This window comes from Neoarius graeffei, chromosome 3 (genome assembly GCF_027579695.1).
Source record: "Neoarius graeffei isolate fNeoGra1 chromosome 3, fNeoGra1.pri, whole genome shotgun sequence".
Lineage (NCBI taxonomy): Eukaryota > Metazoa > Chordata > Actinopteri > Siluriformes > Ariidae > Neoarius > Neoarius graeffei.
In genome coordinates, this window is record NC_083571.1 from 86,891,583 (window position 1) to 86,916,076 (window position 24,494).

Below are 24,494 nucleotides of genomic sequence, written 5' to 3' on the forward strand. Positions count from 1 at the left end.
CCTAATTCTGCACCGACAAATAGTGGAGCAATATCAGAAAGGAGTTCGACAGTGTGAAATTGCAAAGAGTTTGAACATACCATCATCTACAGTGCATAATATCATCAAAAGATTCAGAGAATCTGGAAGAATCTCTGTGCGTAAGGGTCAAGGCCGGAAAACCATACTGGGTGCCCGTGATCTTCGGGCCCTTAGACGGCACTGCATCACATACAGGCATGCTTCTGGATTGGAAATCACAAAATGGGCTCAGGAATATTTCCAGAGAACATTATCTGTGAACACAATTCACCGTGCCATCCGCCGTTGCCAGCTAAAACTATAGTTCAAAGAAGAAGCCGTATCTAAACATGATCCAGAAGCGCAGACGTCTTCTCTGGGCCAAGGCTCATTTAAAATGGACTGTAGCAAAGTGGAAAACTGTTCTGTGGTCACATGAATCAAAATTTTAAGTTCTTTATGGAAATCAGGGACGCCGTGTCATTCGGACTAAAGAGGAGAAGGATGACCCAAGTTATCATCAGCGCTCAGTTCAGAAGCCTGCATCTCTGATGGTATGGGGTTGCATTAGTACGTGCGGCATGGGCAGCTTACACATCTGGAAAGACACCATCAATGCTGAAAGGTATATCCAGGTTCTAGAGCAACATATGCTCCCATCCAGACGATGTCTCTTTCAGGGAAGACCTTGCATTTTCCAACATGATAATGCCAAACCACATACTGCATCTATTACAGCATCATGGCTGTGTAGAAGAAGGGTCCGGGTACTGAACTGGCCAGCCTGCAGTCCAGATCTTTCACCCATAGAAAACATTTGGCGCATCATAAAACGGAAGATACGACAGAAAAGACCCAAGACAGTTGAGCAACTAGAATCCTACATTAGACAAGAATGGGTTAACATTCCTATCCCTAAACTTGAGCAACTTGTCTCCTCAGTCCCCAGACGTTTACAGACTGTTGTAAAGAGAAAAGGGGATGTCTCACAGTGGTAAACATGGCCTTGTCCCAACTTTTTTGAGATGTGCTGTCATGAAATTTAAAAAAAATCACCTAATTTTTCTCTTTAAATGATGCATTTTCTCAGTTTAAACATTTGATATGTCCTCTATGTTCTATTCTGAATAAAATATGGAATTTTGAAACTTCCACATCATTGCATTCGGTTTTTATTTACAATTTGTACTTTGTCCCAACTTTTTTGGAATCGGGGTTGTACATGATGCCAAGTATTTCTCTATAATAGTTGACTCGACCCCTGATTTATCCCACGTAGACCAGCTCACGTTCATTTTTAGATCCGTGAGTGAAACAGGCCGCATAGTGGAGCACTTTGTTGGATTTGAGCCCATCAATAGTCACAGAGGAGAAAGCTTAGCTGATTGTTATCTCAATGGTGCATCAACTTGGTCTAGATCTTGCAAACTGTCGTGGACACTCGTATGATAATGCGAGTAACATGAGTGGAAAATATAGCGGATTGCAAGCCCACCTAAAAAAGAAGAATCCAATGATTCACTATGTCCCATGTGCAGCCCATTCTTTAAACCTGGTCAGAGTTAACAGTATTGAGGACTGTAGCGATGCGGTTGGCAATTATTGTGATTTTTTGCAGTCTCTGTACAAATTCGCCGCTGCCTCCACGCATTGATGGGCTAAAGTATTCAGAGATTCTAACACTTGCTTAGAGCTTACTTTGAAATCCCTCTCTAGCACATGCTGGAGCTGCTGAGCGGAATCAACAAAGGCATTGTGGCAAAATTACCAGCAGTTGCACGAAAGGGTAAAGCTTTTTCCCACGGATATGGATGAAAAAAGGGAGACCCATTCAGAAGCACGTTCACTCTAAGCAGTTTGAGACATTGGAGATTGAGTTCATGGCCAAGTTTTGGGATACAATATTGTCACGATTCCATGCAACTAGCACTATTTTGAAGCACAGCGATGTCTCACTTGAGTGTGCTGTTAGAGCGTTGGAGTCACTGCGTGATTTCGTTACTGCACAGAGGAATCGATTTGAGGAATCTGAGAGGGCCGCGTTGAGTGTGCCTGGTGTCAGTCAGGTGTACAAGCATGACATTTGTCATTGAAAGAGACGCAAAACCTTTGCTGGCGAAACAGCAGAAGAGGGCATTGAGTTTGGGGGGAAACGCACATTTCAAATAGAGACTTTTAATGTTGCCATCGACAGACTCACACAGAGCCTCCAACACCGTCTGAAGGCATACAGGGACTTGTATGACTTGTTCAGTGCGCCTTTCCTCGAAAAGGCTGAATTGGATGCCTCAGTGATGCAGAAGGCCAGTGTTCTGGCATCTGCCTACCCATCTGATCTGGGTGAATGTTTAGGCGACGAACTAATCCAACTGAGGTCATTCATCAAGGCTGGGGATGACACAAGCCCAAAAGGACTGCTCAGACTTATTTTGGAGTATAGCCTTGAGTCTATGTTTCCAAACGTATACGTTGCGCTTCGGTTATTCCTCACACTGCCTGTTACCAACTGCGAAGGAGAGCGATCATTCTCTCTTTTGGGTCAAATTAAAAATGAATTAAGGACAAAGATGAAACAAGAACGTCTCTGCTGACTTTCTCTGATGGCCATCGAGAGTGAGCTGGCCAAGTCGTTGGACTTTAATGACATTGTACATGAATTCGCGCAGCGCAAAATCTGGAAGAGATGCATTTAATATGTGAATAGGAATTAGCGATTTCTTGGCTGACAAAGTTATTGGTTTGATATACGTTACCGTTACATATAGCCTACGTTTCAGATCAGATATTCTGTGTGAGCTGTTTGTTCAAAAAGTGATGTTTCATGAATAAAAATGTAGTATAGTTTTTAGCGCAACCTTTGTACCGCTGCTGATTTGTGTGCGAGTTGGGTGCCGCTGCAGCGGCGTGTGCGCGCGTTGTTGGGGTTGGGGGCCCTTTCTCGTCGTCTGGCCCAGGGGCCCACGGACTCATAACCCGTCCTGAACAGGTGAAAATTCAAATTCAATCCAAATTGCTAGAAAGCTGTTCTCACTGAATTCAGCATTGGATGCAGAACATCATACTTTTTACAGAATTAAAATATGTTTATCTGTTCTTGAGATATTACAAATCAAAAACTGAAAAAACGGCTGTATGAGGATCACATGGTCCAAAATAGGCCTTATTAACGAATGAGATCAAATGTTTTTTCTTAATAACTTTTCTATTTTTCAAGATATTTACATGAAAATTGGCAGGCACATAGACGGTTGTATACGGAATGCAAAATTTGTACAAACTAATTATGCAAATTTGTATTTAATCAGTATTATGCTAATTAGGTTAAAACATTAAATCGGTACACTCAAGAAAAAAATTAATAAAAGATTATTTCTAATGCCCTCTTTGTGCTCTGTAGGTCTTTGTATTTCTCAAAAGTCAGGCCTACTAGTGTTTATATTAAAAATATAAATGATAATATTCACAGCTTTCAAGGCGAACCTCGAAAAAACTGTGAGATCCACATCTAATAAACAATTATAATTAATTGAATTGAAATTGACACGTTTCTGACTTCCGGTTTAAAAAATAAATAAATAAATAAATAAATAAATAATAATCTCATTCCGACCACTAAGATCTCAACATTTATCAAAACAACTACAGTTATATTCTAAAATAGCTATTTACATGAATTAGTTTGATTTGAAAAAAGTTGGTAAAGTGATGAAAACTCACTTCAAAGTCTCCCGTGAATCATAACATCAAAACTAGCTGACGAAAAATTTTGCTGAATACTTTGTCAGAAACAGTGAGAACGAGAGAACATCCCTATAAAAGTTATCTGACTGATCTTCAAGAGTAATCCAGTCAGAAAGCAATCAGGAGAGAGAGAGAGAGCCTGACTGCTTTCCCGTGACTCAAAAAGCACCATCAGTTTCCCGACGTCCCGGGAGCAGAGAGTGAACTCTGTTGTACCATCTTCAACCTGCCGTTACTCCCAAAGTACTGAACAGATCTTAACGAGATCAATTTCTTTGGAAAGCAGAGATTATAAGCTTTTTAATGATAGTATTCAAGATAGAAAATATTCAAGAGTTAAGCAATGACAGGTTTGGAAACTTAGATGAGCGTCTGCATGCACAATTTTCACAGCACCGCCAGTGAGCGTCTGATATGCCTACTGTAATCTCTAGCTACAGAATAAAGGACTAAAACTTGTTAACCATGTTCCTTGATGAAGTGGCCACTAATTTACCACCAGTAACTAAAATAAGTGCGCGATTTGAGGCAGATATCCTTTTCTTTCTCTGAATCTTTCTTTCAGGGATGAGAGTGCATGATGAGAAAAAAATCTGAAAAGTAGTGGGGGGGGGGGGGGGGGGGGGGCAGGTCCCCAGTGGGGTCCAGGGGCAACGTCTTGGTTAGGGACCAGGGGGCGAAGCTGATGGATTATGGCGATTTAAACACCCAAAACCCATTAATTTTAGCAATGAAATATATGTATTTTTCTCGAAGTTGATATCCCAATTCAACATGCCATCAACTGAAACTTTTGTATCATGACAAGTGTTCTTTCTTAAATATCATATCCCACCTTGTTTGACTTTTTCAGCATGTTCAGTGCAACCTTTTAGGTTTTGGAACAATAGACCCATAAATCAGGGATGAGAATGAAAAATATTTTAAAAGTTTGAAAAAACCGGGGCGGGGCCCATGGGGCTAATGATTTTTGGCTATTTTTTTTTTTTTTTTACCCCAAAACCATTAATTTTATCAGCAAAAATTTGCAATTTATTTGGAAATAAATTCCCCTTCTTGGTGGACTCCCAGGTGAAAATGATTAATATAGTACAAGAGACTTGTTTTTAATCACTTCACATTTGATTATTTCAAAAAATCAATGCACCTTTTAATATAAACGAGCTCTACAGTATTATATTTCTGCATTTTAGCTATTCATGTCTTTGAATACTCTAATCCTTTAAAATGAAGTGCAAACCAGAAAAAAGTTCTATCATATAATTCTCTTAAGCTTTCTTCTGATGTTATCATGGTAGCAGGAGGTCTTGCATATTAAGCAGGCAACATTCAACATCACTTATCACTTCCCTTTCAACTGTTGTGTGTACTAACTAGGTTTTATCTGGACAGGATGTTGTGTAATGTAATACAGATACCATATGGTCAATCTGAAGATCGAGATGGTGATTTTGAATTAAAGAACAGGCATGTACAATTGGCATTACATATTGGAATTTTTTTTAAAATCAAAAACTAAGTTCATCTCGGCCTAAAAAGTTTGGGCAGACGCTCCCGCGCAGCACATACCAGCAATTCCGTCCCCCTATGAAATGAGCAATAAGTAGGAGAGTTATACATGCTATCATACTTAAAATTTCATCAGAAATATAGATATGATACTATGATTCTCCCCAACATGCTACATTAGATAAGCTAACCCCATTTATAAAAGATACACACTTGTATATGACATGTAATTGATGTATATTTTTTGGGGCACGCGCTCTCTCTCTGCCATGCCGATCCTGTAGGCTGCACTGACTCAATACAACTGAAAACTCCGGTCCTCGAGAAAAGAGATAAAAGCCCGCCCACACTGAAAGCTGATTGGCTTATTTTGCTGAGTAACCCAATCAAGATGCTCTTTGTCTGGCATGCGCTACATGAACAGGCACACAGGCAGTGTTGCCAGATTGGGTGGTTTTAAGTGCATTTTGGCGGGTTTTGAACATATTTTGGGCTGGAAAACGTCAGCAGTATCTGGCAACACTGCACACAGTCTCCCTCGCGCACCCCCTCGCGCGCGCACATTCTAAGATGCGTGATGCAGACCTTAATGTTGCGCACGCACGCTCTTGCTTGCTTCTATCAATATGCAGGAGACTCCCGGAACTTCCGGGAGACTTGGGATGTCTGCGTTATAAGGTGACCACAGATCGTTAATCATACCCCCCCCAAGAAAAATTTCTCAACGGATTTACATCGATCTCAAAAACGATCATTTTGGTCTGAAAAAGTCGGAAATCCGCCAATCGGCGGAAAATTCTCATCCCTGTTCTTTAAGTACATGTAAGAGTTTATACTTTTCTACTTTAACTTGAGTTATGCCGGGATCAGACTACACAAATTCAGTGCTCGAAACAGTTTTGTCATGGCTGCCATGTTTCTAGCACCGGGCCTGAATATAAACATCAATATAACCATGTGATGTAATCGAAAAACAGCAATATGACGTCCCACAACACTCCGGCAAAAAGTCTTGCATGTCACAATTTCAACTCCTTCAACGTGGTCCTTGATAGAAGCCAAGAAGCCTTTATCACATGTACACTCAAGCACACAGTAAAATTTAACCTCTGCATTTAACCCATCTGAAGCAGTGAACACATGCATGCACACACAAGTAAGCAATGAGCGCACACACACATACCCAGAGCAGTGGGCAGCTATGCTACAGCACCTGGGGAGCAGTTGTGGGTTAGGTGCCTTGCTCAAGGGCACTTCAGCCCAACTTCAGGCCATGGCTGCCCCATGTTAACCTAACCACATGTTTTTGGACTGTGGGGGAAACCGGAGCACCCGGAGGAAACCCACACAGACACGGGGAGAACATGCAAACTCCACACAGAAAGGCCCCCGTCAGCCACTGGGCTCGAACCCAGAACCTTCTTGCTGTGAAGCGACAGTGCTGACCACTATTTCACAGTGCCGCCCTTGATAGTCATAACTGACTATTTCTTGACCTTCCTCCCCAACGCAAGGATGTGAACAATGATTGGTCGGGGTCAAACTTGGAGTGTTGCCAGTCTCTCAATGATGACCATCATGAAAGACAAAAATATGTTGTAGTCTGAGCCCGGCATTAACCTGAATTAGCTTTTGTACCAGACAGCACATCAATGCTGATAACTTTCCAAACAGAGTGGAAAGATCCAGTTGGCTCAATTCGGTTACCTAGAGTCTGAAACAGTTTCTATTTCTTTTTGTCTTGTTTATAATTACTGATTAATTCAACATTACTTTTGTTACTTTTTGTTAACGCCATATATTTTATTCAAATGGTGATACTCCTAACACTCATTTAATTTCTGGTGTCTGTAAAGAAACCAAAGAAAAATGTAATCTGGTTAAATGGTATGCATATTTTATAACTGATGAAACACAAACACTTTATGTTCAACTCACATTAATACATCATGGACTCTTAATGCATGTACACATACCATCAATGCTTTTGAAATCCAGTAGATAACTGCGGTTGTCCACCTGATACAGCTGCAGGCTCATTTTCACAAAGTTTCCAGTCACTGGGTTCTTCCTACGCACCCTCAGGTGATAGGGGTTCACTACCTAGAATAGACAAGACATCAAAAGATACACACTTTCAGCATGCATATCCCTGTATAAAAATCAGATATTACACAGCAGGTCCAACTGAAACAGTTTTTTCAACTTGGTATAGATTTACGAAACTTTGTGCAAACTAGTCCATTTCTATGTGGAAATTTTGCATCATCTTTAAAGGAACAGTCCACCGTACTTCCATAATGAAATATGCTCTTATCTGAATTGAGACGAGCTGCTCCGTACCTCTCCGAGCTTTGCGCGACCTCCCAGTCAGTCAGACGCGCTGTCACTCCTGTTAGCAATGTAGCTAGGCTCAGTATGGCCAATGGTATTTTTTGGGGCTGTAGTTAGATGCGACCAAACTCTTCCACGTTTTTCCTGTTTACATAGGTTTATATGACCAGTGACATGAAACAAAGTTCAGTTACACAAACTGAAATGTAGCGGTTTTCTATGCTATGGAAAGTCCGCACTATAATGACAGGCGTACTAACACCTTCTGCGCGCTTCGGCAGCGCATTGATATCTGAGCTCCGTATCAATGCGCTGCCGAAGCGCGCAGAAGGTGTTAGTACGCCTGTCATTATAGTGCGGACTTTCCATAGCATAGAAAATCGCTACGTTTCAATTTGTGTAACTGAACTTTGTTTCATGTCACTGGTCATATAAACCTATGTAAACAGGAAAAACGTGGAAGAGTTTGGTCGCATCTAACTACAGCCCCAAAAAATACCATTGGCCATGCTGAGCCTAGCTACATTGCTAACAGGAGTGACAGCGCGTCTGACTGCGTCTGACTGACTGGGAGGTCGCGCAAAGCTCGGAGAGGTACGGAGCAGCTCGTCTCAATTCAGATAAGAGCATATTTCATTATGGAAGTACGGTGGACTGTTCCTTTAAAACCATGGCATATTACAATTCAGATTTTAAGGTAATCTCATTTGCATGTGATTTCAATGCTTTCCCAAATCTTCAAGAAGTGAGCAAAAAAAAGACAATCATTACATGTGTCTATTAAGTAGTAGTAAGGGAGCAAACAAACTTGTGATCAAAATATCACCAGCGAAACTCAAACCACCATAAAGAAACTGGATTACAAGCACTACATCATCATTACGTCATTAACTCCAGTCTATTTCAGCATCCATCCATCCATTATCCGTAACCGCTTATCCTGTGCAGGGTCACGGGCAAGCTGGAGCCTATCCCAGCTGACTAGGGGCGAGAAGAGGGGTACACCCTGGACAAGTCGCCAGGTCATCACAGGGCTGGCACATAGAGACAAACAACCATTCACACTCACATTCACACCTACGGTCAATTTAGAGTCACCAGTTAACCTAACCTGCATGTCTTTGGACTGTGGGGGAAACCGCAGCACCCGGAGGAAACCCACGCGGACATGGGGAGAACATGCAAACTCCACACAGAAAGGCCCCTGCTGGCCACTGGGCTCGAACCCAGGACCTTCTTGCTGTGAGGCGACAGCGCTAACCACTACACCACCGTGCTGCCTATTTCAGCATCCTTTACCACATATTTTCTTTATACATTAAATTATGCATTTTTCCTACTTTAGCAGTTTCTTGTTCTCTCTTTATTTTAATAAAATGGGTTTCTTGTTCATCATTTCAGAAACACTGGTTTGTTCATCCACAAACATGCCGCTGGAAATCCCAACACAGCATGCACTTATTTGACCCTCACCTTCCAGTCATACTCAAGCTGCTTCATGGCACGGTATACTTCAGCCATGATGTCGTAGGGTCTGCTCTGACTGCGGATGCCAAGATGCCACTTAGACTTTTTCACTGCCAGAGGTTTGGGTCTGGTGGTGTTCAGGGCGTCCAGTGGACACCGGGCCTTGGGGCTGTCTGCAAGCAGTGGAGGCATCCTTTCAGGGTGTGGCTTGATGCTCTCGTCAATGAAGGAGCCAGCAGGTGGGCTGGAGGCCAGGTAGAACTCACTGGCCTGGTTCATGATACGACGGTTGTCGATGATGAGGTGGTAGGCTACAGCCAGCTGGTCTTGTGGGTTGCCACTGTACAAGCTGCTGAGCACCTCGGCCTCAGCGCACTCAAATTTCTCACAAACGTCCCGCACAGCTTCTTCATCAACCGCAGCACTGTCATATGAAGCGTCGTCTGGGAACAGGTAGCTGGGCAGATCCTGCTTAAACCACTCATCTTCTCTGAGGGGACACAGCCACACAACCACTATTGATTGGACACATCATCTTGCTGACTTTACCCTATATGACCAAAAAGTCTGTGGACACCAGACCATCACAATTTTATGTGGCTCCCCAAACTGTTGGTACAAATTTGGAAGCAAGACACTGTCTAGAACAGCCTCTCTCAACCGGGGTGCCATCTGGCTTCGTTAGGGGTGCCGTCAAAAAATTATATATTCTAACATTGAAATAAATAAAATGAATTAAAATTCCAAAAAAACCGATAGTTACACTAATGCAGATCATCGCCACCTCATGCATCATCAAAATTTGTCTCACGGCCCTCTTTCCCATGTCACAACGTCACTGCCGGGGTCAGTGTGACTGCATATATTTTATATGGGGGTGCCTTGAGAATTTGCATACTTCTGAAGGGTGCCGTGACTGAAAAAAGGTTGAGAAACGCTGGTCTAGAATGTCTTTGATGCTGTAGAACAGCCTTTCTCAACCAGGGTGCTGTGGCACCCTGGGGTGCCGTCTGGCTTTGTTAGGGGTGCCGTCAAAAAAGTATATATATTCTAACACTGAAATAAATAAAATTAATTAAAATTCCAAAAAACAAAAGTTACACTAATGTAGATCATCGCTGCCTCATGCATCATCAAAATTTGTCTCACGGCCCCCTTTCCCATGTCACAACGTCACTGCCGGGGTCAGCGTATGGTCAGCATGACTGCGTATATTTTATATGGGGGTGCCTTGAGAATTTGCATACTTCTGAAGGGTGCCGTGACTGAAAAAAGGTTGAGAAACGCTGCTGTAGAATTACAATTTTACTTCAGTGCAACTAAGAGGCCCAAACCTGTTCCAGCATGACAATGCCCCTGTGCACAAAGAGAGATCCAGAAGGACATGATTTGCCAAGACTGGTGTTGAAGTACTTGAATGGTATGCACAAAGTCTTAAAGTGCTGATGACACGTTTTTGACATCTTTGGCGATGTTTTATAACATAAAAAGTAATTCCCGATGATCCATACATTAATTCACGAAGGCCCCTATTTTACAAGTTATGATAAAAAACGCGGCTATTTGGGCAAATTTGACGGAGCTGAGGCACCCAGGAGACGAAAGAGGAGGAGGAGCTATATGACGTCAGCGAAAAAACCTTCCTCCTAACTTACCAGTTTGTTGTTGATGCGACAGGTGTTCAGTTTGTCATTATTAGTATTTTATATATATATATATATATATATATATATATATATATATATATATATATATATATATATATTAGTTATTATGCCTTCGCGTTGTGTTGCCGGCTTTTGCTCCAAAACCTACAAGGATGGGGTAAGTTTATTCAAGTTTCCCAGAGATCCCGAGCTACATGCGAAGTGGGTGAAGCAAGTCAGGCGCACTCGTGACAAGTGGGAGCCCTCACCAACATCCGTCCTGTGCTCTGAACACTTCGATTTGGATTGTTTTGACACCCTTCCCAGCTTAAAAGAATCTCTTGGGTGTTCAGTTCAGCACAAACGTGTGTTACTACCATCAGCAGTGCCTACACAGTGTTGCCAGATTGGGAGGTTTCCCGCCCAGTTGAGCGGTTTCAAGTGCATTTTGGTGGGTTTTGAACATATTTTGGGCTGGAAAACGTCAGCAGTATCTGTTGCCAGATACTGCTGAAGTTTTTCAGCCCAAAATATGTTCAAAACCCACCAAAATGCACTTGAAACCGCCCAACTGGACAGGATTCCTCCCAATCTGGCAACACTGCCAGTATTCCGGAGGGGGTCTACTAGTAGCTATGCCGGATCCAAAGACAGTCCTCCTGTCAGAACATGTGTTGTGAAACGACATAAGATAAAGGTACGTAGAGCTATAGATTCTACATGATAATCATAAATGTAATCATAAAGTCGGCGTGATATCAGTCATGTATTTGCTTGTGAAAGCTTGCGGCTTTCATGTAACTGCCGCCTAGCAACGAGAGGCAAAGGGTAAAGAGGGTAGGCTATCATATTCTATTCGGAAGAGATCAACACAATTCTAGACTCCCAGAAGAGGAAGAGCTAGCACTAGAGAGTTCACCGGCGTTTTCATGCGCCATTTCCATTGAGTAGAACCAGAGTAGAACAGCCAGTGATCCGCAGCGTGTTCTCCCGCTGACGTCACAACACGGCCGCGAGCCACGGACCCAGTTTTCTTGTGCTGTGCAATTAAAAGTTGGATATTTGCGTAACAACAGCTTCTTTTCACGTAACTATAACAGAAATCTAACATGTTTGCCATGTTGTATAGTTTATTTAAGAAATTGCATAGAGTCATGTTCGTGTCATCAGCCCTTTAGTCTCAACCCCACTAAACACCTTTGGGATGAAATGTAAGGCACGCCAGGCCTCCTCACCTGACTAATGCTCGTGGCCGAATGAGAATAAATCTACATACCCACACTCCAAAATCTAGTGGAAATCTTTCCCAGAAGAGTTGAGGTTATTGTAACACCAAAGAGGGACTAAACTTGGAATGGGATGTTCAGCAAGAACCTACAGGTATGATGGTCAGGTGTCTACATACTTTTGGCCATATAGTGCAAGTAGAAATACTTAAGTATAAAGCTATTTTTACTCCAATAAATTTCTCCATATACAGTGTCTTGCAAAAGTATTCACCCCCCTTGGTGTTTGTCCTGTTTTTTTCATATTACAAACTGGAATTAAAATGGATTTTGGAGAGTTAGCACCATTTGATTTACACAACATGCCTACCACTTTAAAGGTGATTTTTTTTATTGACACAAACAATAATTAAAATGGAAAAAAAAAAACCCAGAAATTTGGCGTGTGCATAAGTATTCACCCCCTTTCATATGAAACCCCTAAATAAGAGCTGGTCCAACTAATTCACTTCATAAGTCACATAATTAGTTAATTAAGATCCACCTGTGTGCAATCAAAGTGTCACATGATGTCTGTATAAAATCAACCTGTTCTGGAAGGACCCTGACTCTGCAACACTACTAAGCAAGCAACATGAGAACCAAGGAGCCTCCAAACAGGTCAAAGTTGTGGAGAAGTATAGATCAGGGTTGGGTTATTAAAAATATCCCAAATTCTGAATATCCCATGGAGCACCATTAAATCCATTATAGCAAAATGGAAAGAATATGGCACCACTACAAACGTGACAAGAGAAGGCCGCCCACCAAAACTCACAGACCGGGCAAGGAGGGCATTAATCAGAGATGCAACAAAGACACCAAAGATAACACTGAAGGAGCTGCAGAGATCCACAGCGGAGATGGGAGTATCTGTGCATAGGACCACTTTAAGCCGTACACTCCACAGAGTGGGGCTTTATGGAAGAGTGGCCAGAAAAAAAGCCATTGCTTAAGAAATAAAAATAAGAAAACAGCATGTGGCAGACTCACTAAACACATGAAAGAAGATTCCCTGGCCAGATGAGACTAAAATTGAACTTTTTGGCCATCACGGGAAATCCCATGTGTGACGCAAACCCAACACTTCCCATCACCCTGAGTACACCATTCCTACAGTAAAGCATGGTGGTGGCAGCATCACGCCGTGGGGATGTTTTTCATCTGCAGGGACAGGAAAGCTGGTCAGGACTGAAGGAAAGATGGATGGCACTAAATACAGGGCAACTCTGGAGGAAAACCTGTTTGAGTCAGCCAGAGGTTTGAGACTGGGACGAAGGTTCATGTTCCAGCAAGACAATGACCCTAAACATACTGCTAAAGCTACACATTTAAATGTCTTGGAATGGCCTAGTCAAAGCCCAGACCTCAATCCAATTGAGAATCTGTGGCATAACTTGAAGATTGCTGTACACCAACACAACCCATCTAACTTGAAGGAGTTGGAGCAGTTTTGCCTTGAGGAATGGGCAAAAATCCCAGTGGCTAGATGTGCTAAGCTAACAGAGACACACCCCAAGAGACTTGCAGCTGTAACTGCCACAAAAGGTGGCTCTACAAAGTATTGACTTTGGGGGGTGAATACCTATGCCCACTCCAGATTTCTGTTTGTTCATCTTAATTATTGTTTGTGTCACAATTTAAAAAAAAAAAATGCACTTTTAAAGTGGTTAGCACCATTTGATTTACGTTGTGTAAATCAAATGGTGCTAACCCTCCCAAAATCCATTTTAATTCCAGCTTGTAATGCAACAAAACAGGACAAAACACCAAGGGGGATGAATACTTTTGCAAGACACTGTACCTTCTACTTCCTGGAATATTCCAGTTTTTTGATAAAGTATGTAAACCAACACCGAAAGGTACTTATGCTCCTTTTCTATTTTTGATATCCAAGTACTTCTGATATGTAACTACAACTAATTTTTGAGACTTTACAACCTGTGTAGTTTTTTTTATGGGTGAAATTATTTTGTAGTACATTTACTGTTACATAACTCTTGGGTACTTTATACAACACTGGGGAGGGTTAGGACTTACTAGCTTGTGTTTATATAAGTTGTGGGGGTTTTAAATTGATATTAAAAAACCTGTTGTTTCATGATATCTTGAGGCGTCAGCATTGAGTGTCTAACCTGATGTCTTTGATTGTGGCTCTCTTCAGAGGGTCCACCTGGAGCATGAGCATCAGCAGGCTGGCCACCGAGCGATTAAGGTACTCAGGGATGTAGAAAACTCCTCCACGGATCTTCTTGAAGAGGGTGGGTACATGCTCATCATCGAAGGGCAAAGTGCCACACAGCAGAGCGTACAGGATCACACCACAGCTCCAGATATCCACCTCTGGACCAGCGTACAGTCTTTCATGGACCACAATATACAGGTGAAGTGTGTTTGTGAGAGCAAACAAATTCAACCCCTGTGTTCCTTTGTTCCAGCTTCAGTTCTGATCCAATGTTAAACACTTCTTATCCATCCAACCATCCATTATCTATACCGCTTATCTATCAAGGTCACAGGGGAAGCTGGAGCCAATCCCAGCTGACTTCGAGCGAGAGGCGGAGTACAACATGGGCAGGTCGCCAGTCTATTGCAGGGCTAAAACACTTCTCATGCTGGAGCAAGTTTATTACAGATAAAGTTAGGAATACAATTATCTAAGCTGTAAGTGTAGCAGATAAGTGTTTGGTCATTAATATTTTCTTCATCTGATTCAAAATATCCAATTGAAAGTGTGATAAAATAACCTATATCCCACGTAAAAGTTATGATTTCATGACCTTGATCTTGTACCTTTATTAAACTGTGTATTTTTTAATCTCATTGCTCGAAAAAGTAAAATATAAAATAGCACTAGATTTCACAAGCTGATGACTAATGAGGTTGAAAGCCATATTGTAAAATTAAACCAAATTGGCAGGAACTAATGTGATAAATAAAACAGGATTATACAATGACAGCAATACAATGACAATTTATACTAGACTCTTTTTTTTTTTCCAATGCTTGCCATCTTTGCATTCATATATCACTATCTCTTTATTCTTGTTTTTAAATTGTTCCTTGTAATATGCTACCATAATATTATATTAATATTTGACAGCAAAAAAACAACAAGAGTGCTCTGAGAGCACAATTTTCCCCCACTAGCAACTGTGCCATAACCCTGGTAAAATGCGACTGAATTAAACGGAATTGCAATATGCGTATTAGCGACATTTAACAAAGAATCCTGCCAAGTTTGGTGAAATTCCTCCAAAAATTATGAGAGGAGTTGATTTCAGAAGGTGAGTACCCTTCCCAGGACAGACGGACATCGCCACGACATAATCCCCCTTCGGGCTTTTCGGCCAGCGAGGGATAAAAATTGTGAGGGAAGTTGGTTTCAGAAAGCAAGCACACCTTGATGAAATTGCCAAAGTACAAGTTTGTTAATAATCAATGACATAACTCTGGTAAAATTTGCCCAAATTAAACAAAATTTCAATATATGTGTATAACTGTCATATACCAAAGCCTTTTGCCAAGTTTGGTAAAATTCCTCCATAAATTGTGAGAGGAGTTGATATCAGAAGGCAAGCACACCTTCATGAAATTGTGAAAGTACAAGGTTGTTAATCACAACTCTGTAAAATGTTGTTGTTGTGAACCACAACTCTGGTAAAATGCGACAGACTTGAACAAAATAAACAATATGCGTAGTACCGACATACAACAAAAGCCTCTTACCAAGTTTCGTGAAATTCCTCCACAAATTGTGAGAGGAGTTGATTTCATGAAATTGTCAAATTATAATTTTGTTCATCAACGGCTGTAATTCTGGTTACATGTGAACGAATTGAACAAAATTACAATATGCGTATTACCAACATATAACAAAGAATCCTGCCAAATTTCATGAAATTTCCCCCAAAATTGTGAGAGGAGTTGATTTCCGAAGGTGAGCACCCTTCCCGGGACGGCCTTTCAGCCAGTGGGGGATTAAAAAAAAAAAAAAAAAAAAGGTGAGCTGCTTATTTAGTCTGCGTTTTCCCCCCCAAATTCCATTTTTGTCAGGCTTAAAAGCATGTGCTTGAAAGAAAAATCTGGCAACCTGAGAGGTATGAATTACATGCAGATTGAATAATCTGAATGGTGCTCCCAGAAAATCAAGTTCAGCAGCTGCGTAACCTGGCTCTGAATACGAGTAACTTTCCCCGAGTCAATATTGATCTAACTTTTGGACTCAAATTAACAACTATGAAGTAAAGTTAAGATCACCTTCATTGTATCACCTAATGATAATGATTTATTCTTCAATGCTTTGAAACTGAGATGCGTCAATACTTAGATTAAATCTGGCCTGTTAACAATCTAGGCTGCTGGATCACTCATTTAGTCAATGCACTTGTCACCAGTGAAAAAAATAAACATCACATCATATCTTTATGAATATCATATGAAAGCAGGGCCAGCTCAGAGACACATGCATTTATAACTATTTATCGTTTTGCTTATTAAAAAAAAAAAAGCAGGGGTACAATCAACCATGTAGGCTGCATATCTGGTACCAAGCAGTTATATGTAAAGCAAAAGTGGCAGCATCACACAACACAGTCAGTTTGTCTTACAAATTAAGAATATGAGATCAGAGGTCATGACCTCTTACCTTCCAGAGATGACCTCTGGAGCAGCATAGTTAGGTGAACCACAGCTTGTTCGCAAGAACTCCCCATCTGACATCATATTTGACAGGCCTAAAACAAGACACGAGACAACCATACTTAACATCAAATACAGGACGCCATAACACGTTAAAGCTCGAGAGCTGTTCCTTTTCGAGATTCAAAAGGCAATAGAACAGTTTAGTTTTGCCAAACTAAAGTTTCCAGCTAACCAGATAGACAAAGAAAAAGCCTTCTGGAGGAAAGTTTTATTGTCAAATGAGACAAAAATTGAATAGTTTAGCCACAATGACCATAGGTACAGAGGAACACCTGAACCAACTGTTAAGCATGGTGGTGGTAGCATCATACTCGGGGGCTGCTTTGCTGCAAGTGGAACTGGTACATTGCACAAAGTGGATGGAATCATGAAGAAAAAGGACTACCTGAGAATTCTTCAGCATAACCTCAACCTGTCAGAAACTTGGACACAACTGGAAGTTCCAACAGAACAATGACCCCAAATACACATCAAAGCTGAAGAAAAAAAAAAAGAAAAAAGAAGAAACCTTCATTCATCACATGCACACTTCAAGCACAGTGAAATTCATCCTCTGCATTTAACTCATCTGAAGCAGTGAACACACACACACACACACACACACACACACACACTCAGAGCAGTGGGCAGCCACACCAGAGTGCCCGGGGAGCAGTCAGGGGTCAGGTACCTTGCTCAAGGGCACCTCAGCCCAAGGCCGCCCCACGTCAACCTAACTGCATGTCTTTGGATTGTGGGGGAAACCGGAGCACCCAGAGGAAACCCACACAGACATGGGGAGAACATGCAAACTCCACACAGAAAGGCCCTCGCCGGCCGCTGGGTTCGAACCCGGAACCTTCTTGCTGTGAGGCGACCGTGCTAACCACTACACCACCGTGCCGCCCTATCTGGGGGGGAGGGGACCCACACACACGAGCTGGTTGTGGAATGGATAAAGCAGGCTAACAGCAAGCTTAAAACCTAGCCTCAACCTTATCAAAAATCTGTGGGCTGTGCTTAAATGTTGTGTCTGTGCCAGGAGGAGGCATGCTTAATTGAATTGCTACAGGACACTGAACCACATATTAGGTGTATATTGCTGTAGGTAACTTTTTTGTATAATTCTGAGCCTGTGTTGGTTTCAGAAAATCTCATCTCATTATCTCTAGCCGCTTTATCCTTCTACAGGGTCGCAGGCAAGCTGGAGCCTATCCCAGCTGACTAGGGGTGAAAGGTGGGGTACACCCTGGACAAGTCGCCAGGTCATCACAGGACTGACACATAGACACAGACAACCATTCACACTCACATTCACACCTACGGTCAATTTAGAGTCACCAGTTAACCTAACCTGCATGTCTTTGGACTGTGGGGAAAACCGGAGCACCCGGAGGAAACCCACGCGGACACGGGGAGAACATGCAAACTCCACACAGAAAGGCCCTCGCCGGCCCTGGGGCTCGAACCCAGGACCTTCTTGCTGTGAGGCGACAGCGCTAACCACTACACCACCGTGCCGCCCGTTTCAGAAAATGTAAAGTAAATTAAACTTGTGCACCAAATTATTTTTTTCCTATTAAAGATCTACGTTGTACAATTATTCTGCCACAGAAAAAGAACAGTTCAAAGAAGTCAATGAAAGCCAATGATTGCCATGACACTCATGCCCATGATGACATTCGTGTCCCTGTATGTAAACTTCTGACTGCAAGTGGAGCGACCCTGAGGCAAATCAATAGAAACTGATGGATATTTTTGTGCTATCAATTAAAGAATGGGAGACTATACCAATAGAAATAATACAAATGGAATGAAAAACATATGATATGGAGCCTAGAAACAGAATTCTAAAAAGCAAAATGAAGAAGAGTTAGTAAGCAGGTTAATTCCGCCTCACATTCCCCTATGTACTACATTTTTGTCTTTCTATCTTTCTTACATTTATTATGTTATAATTTCTGTAATGATCTTAAAGCGAGACGGCCTTTCGATTTCATAAAATCGGTGAAATTTAGTTCCCTCTGAAATTTGGTCATTGTGATGTATGCTTATTTCTGTAATATCTCACAAAATATCAGACCATTCTGGGGCTGGGAAGTTATTTAATTCGAGGGGATTCACTCGCAAATAATGGGCATGAAATCGCTTGCTTCGCGCAGTCAAGCAGACAGAAGAAGTCCGTGTGCGCTTGCGCAGGCTTACCTTGACCGTGCACTGACAGTTATATCATTCTGTCGCTAAATGAACGGCTGACGAGGTGCTCGCTGACCGCCGATATTTATTAGTTTGGTCCTGCGTTTCCTTCCCTTTGCAACATAACGTCTTTTCTTCTCGTGTTCTGTTACTGTAGTCTGTCTTTGACGTTTCATTCGTACACTCGCGTCCTCCATTTTTCTCTCCTGTATCAAATTTGTATCCCACAATGCCTTGTGCGAATGGGGAAAGCCCACCATATGATGCATGACGTAGTATCTTGAATTGGGTCATGGTGAAGCAGGAAAAAATGGCGGAGAATTTAGGGCCACGCGGCCCCCAAATTCATTGTTCTATTTAAAAACAAACAAACAAACAAAAATAACCTAATAAAATTGGAAGTCGGCGATTCAAATTCAGTAGCTTTCGGTCCAGTAAACAAAAATAATTGGGTGTCAGGGAAAATTCTTTTTATGACCTCATCTCATCTCATTATCTCTAGCCGCTTTATCCTTCTGCAGGGTCGCAGGCAAGCTGGAGCCTATCCCAGCTGACTATGGGCGAGAGGCGGGGTACACCCTGGACAAGTCGCCAGGTCATCACAGGGCTGACACATAGACACAGACAACCATTCACACTCACACCTACGGTCAATTTAGAGTCACCAGTTAACCTAACCTGCATGTCTTTGGACTGTGGGGGAAACCGGAGCACCCGGAGGAAACCCACGCAGACACAGGGAGAACATGCAAACTCCACACAGAAAGGCCCTCGCCGGCCACGGGGCTCGAACCCAGACCTTCTTGCTGTGAGGCGACAGCGCTAACCACTACACCACCGTGCCGCCCTTTTTATGACCTACACTTGAAAAACTTGAAAGGCAGTCTAGCTTTAATATGGGAAAAATCTCTTTTTGGCAAACCTGCATAAGGAAATGTGTGAATTGTAAATGCATAAGTTGCAATTAAATAATTGAAAAAGCAGTTCCATTTCATTGATTTAAAATTTTCAGGTCTAATAAGGTCATTTGCAAAGGACAACTAATTGGGTTCAAAGGGCAACCAAAGGAAAAAACACACTTTTCAAGACAGTGGCTGGTATGTAGATTATCCTTTTAAAATGCTGATGTAAAAGTCTTAGACTAGTTCAGATGTGTAAAATGATAATATACTACCCCTAATCAAAGCAGGACATTATCCACAGGACACGCATATTAAAAAATGAGGACCATCAAGAGGGAGATGAAGGTGCTAGAGGTCAAACAGATACTTTGTTTCTCAAAGTAACAGTGAAAGGAAACCAGTCTTTCTTGTAGTTTCTTCTTAGAAAAGGCACACATGGATGAATAACATCCAAGAGGTTTTCAGCAGCTTTTAAGAATAGCTTTTCCCTAATAGCAGTCATTATTGCTTTTTTCTAAAGGTGAATATGATCGTGATCTGATTTCATCTTTCCTAGATGACCAAACAACCTGCTTAACAGATTAACTGCCAGAGATGAGGTCAGAACTGCCTGTTGCTTAGCAACTCTCTCTATTCCTGCGTACCAAAGTCAGCAATCTTGGCGTTCATGTTGCCATCCAGAAGGACATTCTCCGGTTTCAAGTCTCTGTGCACCACCATGTGTCTGTGGCAGTAGTCCACTGCAGAGATGATCTGCTGGAACAAACGCCGTGCCTCGTTGTCTTCGACCTGCTCGGAGACAGGGGAAAGAGGATATGATGAAGAATTATTCGTATGAACACTTACACACCCACAGGACCATCACTATTAAAATCAAAGCCATTTTTGGCAATGGTGTGGTCAGAGTGGAAAGATGTCTGCTCTTAATTTAAGCATTATAAACATTATAAAAGGATGAAATAAGTTCAAAGGAAGATGGAAATTAATGCTTTTTGCACAATGGGAAAACGGTTTACTTTTATCATCCAGCCTGCGAGCAGTTCACTTAAACATCAATCACCTTGTATAGTGCATCTCCAGGGGTCAACAAATGATAAATACATGAGCCAGTCCATCAGGCAGACAAAAGCCCCAGTGTGCGTCCCAGTCCCACAGTTTGGTTTCCCAGAAATGTGACCTGACGGGGCTAGAAAGTGGTAGCTCATACAACCCCCATTCCAAAAAAAAAAATTGGAACGCAGTGTAAAACTGGAAGGGCACTCGGTAGAGTGCATACCTCCACCAAGACACATTCAGATTTGCATCAAAATCTCATCAATTATCCCTTGGCCTACCTCTCCTCGAAATTTCATCAAAATCTGTTCACTACTTTATGTGTTACGTTAGGAACAGACAAACAAACAAATGGAGGTGAAAATGTAACCTCCTCCAACAAAGTTGGTGGAGGTAATAAAAACAATGTAATGATGTGCAAATCCTTTTCAACCAATATTCAGCTGGATACAATACAAAGACAATACATTTATTGTTCAAACAGTACTGATAAACTTTGTTTTTGTAAATATACACTCATTCTGAATTTGATGCTTGAACACATTCCAAAACATGGAATGTGACAGGGGCATGTTTACCACAGTGTTACATCACCTTTTCTTTTAACAACACTCAGTAAGCATATGGGAACTGAGGATACTAATTGTTAAGTTTTAAAAGTGAAATTCTTTGTCATTCTTGCTTGATATATGACTCCAGTTGTTCAACAGTCAGGGGTCTCCATTGTTGTACGAGCTGCATAATGTGCCACACATTTTCAATGAGAGGCAAGCAGGCCAGTTTAGCATCCGCACTCTTTTACTATACATACAACACATGCAGAATGTGGCTTGGTATTGTCTTGCTGGAATAAGCAAGTACATCCTTGAAAAAGATGTTATCTGGATGGTCACATTTTTGCTCCAAAACCTAGATGTACCTTTCAGTATTAAAAGTGCCTTCACAAATATGCAAGTTACCCATGCCATAGGCACTAACACACCCCATCACAGGTACTCATTTTTGAAATTTGTGCTAGTAACAATCTGGAGGGTCCTTTTTGTCTTTAGCCCAGAGGACACAAAGTCCATGATTTCCGAAAAACATCCTGAAGTATGGACTCGACAGATCACAGCACACTTTACCACAGTCCATCTCAGATGAGCTTGGGCCCAGAGAATTCAGCAGTGTTTCTGGAGGTTGTTGATATATGGCTTTTGCTATGCATGGTAGATGCAGTAACAAACTGTATTTACCATCAACGGTTTTCTGAAGTGTTCCCAAACCATCCTTTATACTATCCTTTATACAAATCATGTCAGTTTTTAATACAATGCTGCTTAAGGGATCAAATGACACAGGATTTCAATGTTGGTTTTCAGCCTTACCTTTAACATGCAGATTTTTCTGGATTCTCTGAATTTTCTGATATGGATCATATCATCATATGGATTGTTGATGGCGAAATCCCTAAATTCCTTGCAGTTGTATGTTGAGAAACATTGTTCTTAAAACTGTTAGACTATTAACCCATGCAATTTTTTTCACAAAGTGGTGAACCTCACCCCATCCTTTTTTTGTGAACAACTAAGCCTTTTTAAGTACCAGTTAACCTGTTTACATGTAGAATGCTCCAGAAAGGTGTTTTTTGAGCATTCCACAACTTTCCCAATCTTTTGTTGCTCCTATCCCAACTTTTTTGGAACGTCCTGCAGGCATCAAATTCAGAATGCGTATATATTTACAAAAAAACAAAAAACAAAAAACCCTACACACATACATGATAAAGTTTATCAGTTTGAACATTAAATATCTTGTCTTTGTATTGTTTTCAATTGAATATAGATCAAAAAGGATTTGCAAATCAATGCATTCTGTATTTATTTACATTTTACACAGCACCCCAACTTTTTTGGAATCAGGGTTGTAAAATGTAATAACATTAAGTAGGCACTTAATGTCGTGCATATCATTACATGTTCACTGGGCAACAATTTGGGAGGGGGGAGAGGCGCCACCCCAATCATCTGGACATGTTACCTGCATGTTCCCGGTGTCCAGGCTAGTGATTTCCCCACCCCAATCAACTGCACAACAAATTAGCACAGTACAAGTACCTGATTATAACAACAGAATACACAATCTGCCCCATCCATAAATAGTTCCCTTGCAATTACAAGGTTTACCAATTTATCAGTTTCAGCTGAACTGTTTGAGTTACAAATCATTACACCATTTTACTGTTGTTTATGGCTTTAATGACTGAAATGCATTATGCGAATGCTTGTCTTAAAAAAAAAAAAAAAAAACACTACATAAGGTACGCCTTACTTTTAACAGCCACTTCATTATAGACTATTACTGAGGTGCATTTTGCAGTTACGGACTGAAACCCTGATGCTTGTAGAAACCATGTCAGATGAACTTAAGATGTCCCGAAGGTAAGTGTACCTAATAATGTGACAGCGAAACCCACTTTAGTGCACATAATGTAGGACTCTTACCCTTCCGTGCTTACAGATATAGTCAAAGAGCTCTCCTCCAGATACATACTCCATCACCATAAAGAAATCTGTGGGAGTACTGATCACCTGATACCTGCAACACACACACACGGGTCCAGTATGTTACTTTTAATTCCAGTGATATTTCAGTACATATTACAGTAGACTAAGTTCTGTGCAAAGATCGAATGTGTAAATACTGTTTCAGTTAAGAATGCGATATTTACTGTAGCTACTTGCAGTAATGCAAAAGAGCTTCAAAACGACTGACTACAATATTCATGACTGGTGGCATAAATTCATGTAAAAATGGTATCACCTATGTATATTGTGCTATATGTTTGTGAGCAAGCATTGTTTATGTAGTTAGCCCTGTTATCATGAATTTGCGTTTGAAGTCCAAAATATGGTGGCCTGTAAGTGCCAAACACATTACCAAATCAAACACACAACAGGAAAACAGACAACGCAAAAACCAAACCAAACCAAACTTGGAAACATGGCAGCAAAACAAACAAGAGTGCTCTGAGAGCACAATATCCCCCGCTGGCAACTGTGCCATAACTCTAGTAAAATGCGACTGAATTGAACGAAATTACAATATGTGTATTACCGACGTATAACAAAGAATCCTGTCAAGTTTCGTGAAATTCCTCCAAAAAATTGTGAGAGGAGTTGATTTCAGAAGGTGAGTACCCTTCCTGGGACGGACAGAAGGAAATCGCCGCGACATACTGTAACCCCACTTTGGGCGTTTCGGCCAGCGGGGGATAATAATAATTCTGAGGGAAGTTGATTTCAGAAAGCAAGCACACCTTGATGAAATTGCCAAAAGTACAAGTTTGTTAATAATCAAGGGCAGAACTCTGGTAAAATTTGCCCAAATTAAACAAAATTTCAATATGCGTATAACTGTCATATAACAAAGCCTTTTGCCAAGTTTGGTAAAATTCCTCCACACATTGTGAGAGCAGTTGATTTCAGAAGCACGTACACCCTCATGAAATTGTCAAACAAGTTATTTAATCAAGGGTCAAAACTCTGGTAAAATTTTCACAAACGAAATGAAATCGCAATATGCGTATTACTGTCATATAACACGGCGTTTTGCCAAGCTTCGAGAAATTCGTCCAAAAATTGTGAGAGGAGTTGATGTCAGAAGGCGAGCACACCTTCATGAAATTGTGAAAGTACAAGCTTGTTAATCAAGAGCTG

The 24,494-nt window shown here is 41.4% G+C and overlaps 1 protein-coding gene across 2 annotated transcripts in view; it reads right to left on the bottom strand.

The window, feature by feature from the left end:
• Positions 1 to 24,494, bottom strand: part of prkaa2 (protein kinase, AMP-activated, alpha 2 catalytic subunit) — a 70,457-nt gene that overhangs the window by 6,260 nt on the left and 39,703 nt on the right. Inside the window, exons 3-9 of one of the 2 annotated variants that reach the window (XM_060917591.1) lie at positions 23,280 to 23,373; positions 20,388 to 20,532; positions 16,611 to 16,698; positions 14,098 to 14,322; positions 9,058 to 9,541; positions 7,227 to 7,353; positions 4,901 to 5,326 (exon numbers count right to left, since the gene is read on the bottom strand). In XM_060917591.1, the coding sequence (XP_060773574.1) occupies positions 5,250 to 5,326; positions 7,227 to 7,353; positions 9,058 to 9,541; positions 14,098 to 14,322; positions 16,611 to 16,698; positions 20,388 to 20,532; positions 23,280 to 23,373 (1,240 nt within the window). In that variant the 3' untranslated portion in view covers positions 4,901 to 5,249. Of the gene's footprint in view, positions 1 to 4,900; positions 5,327 to 7,226; positions 7,354 to 9,057; positions 9,542 to 14,097; positions 14,323 to 16,610; positions 16,699 to 20,387; positions 20,533 to 23,279; positions 23,374 to 24,494 lie in introns of those variants that run through there. The other variant, XM_060917590.1, reaches the window with a different exon arrangement.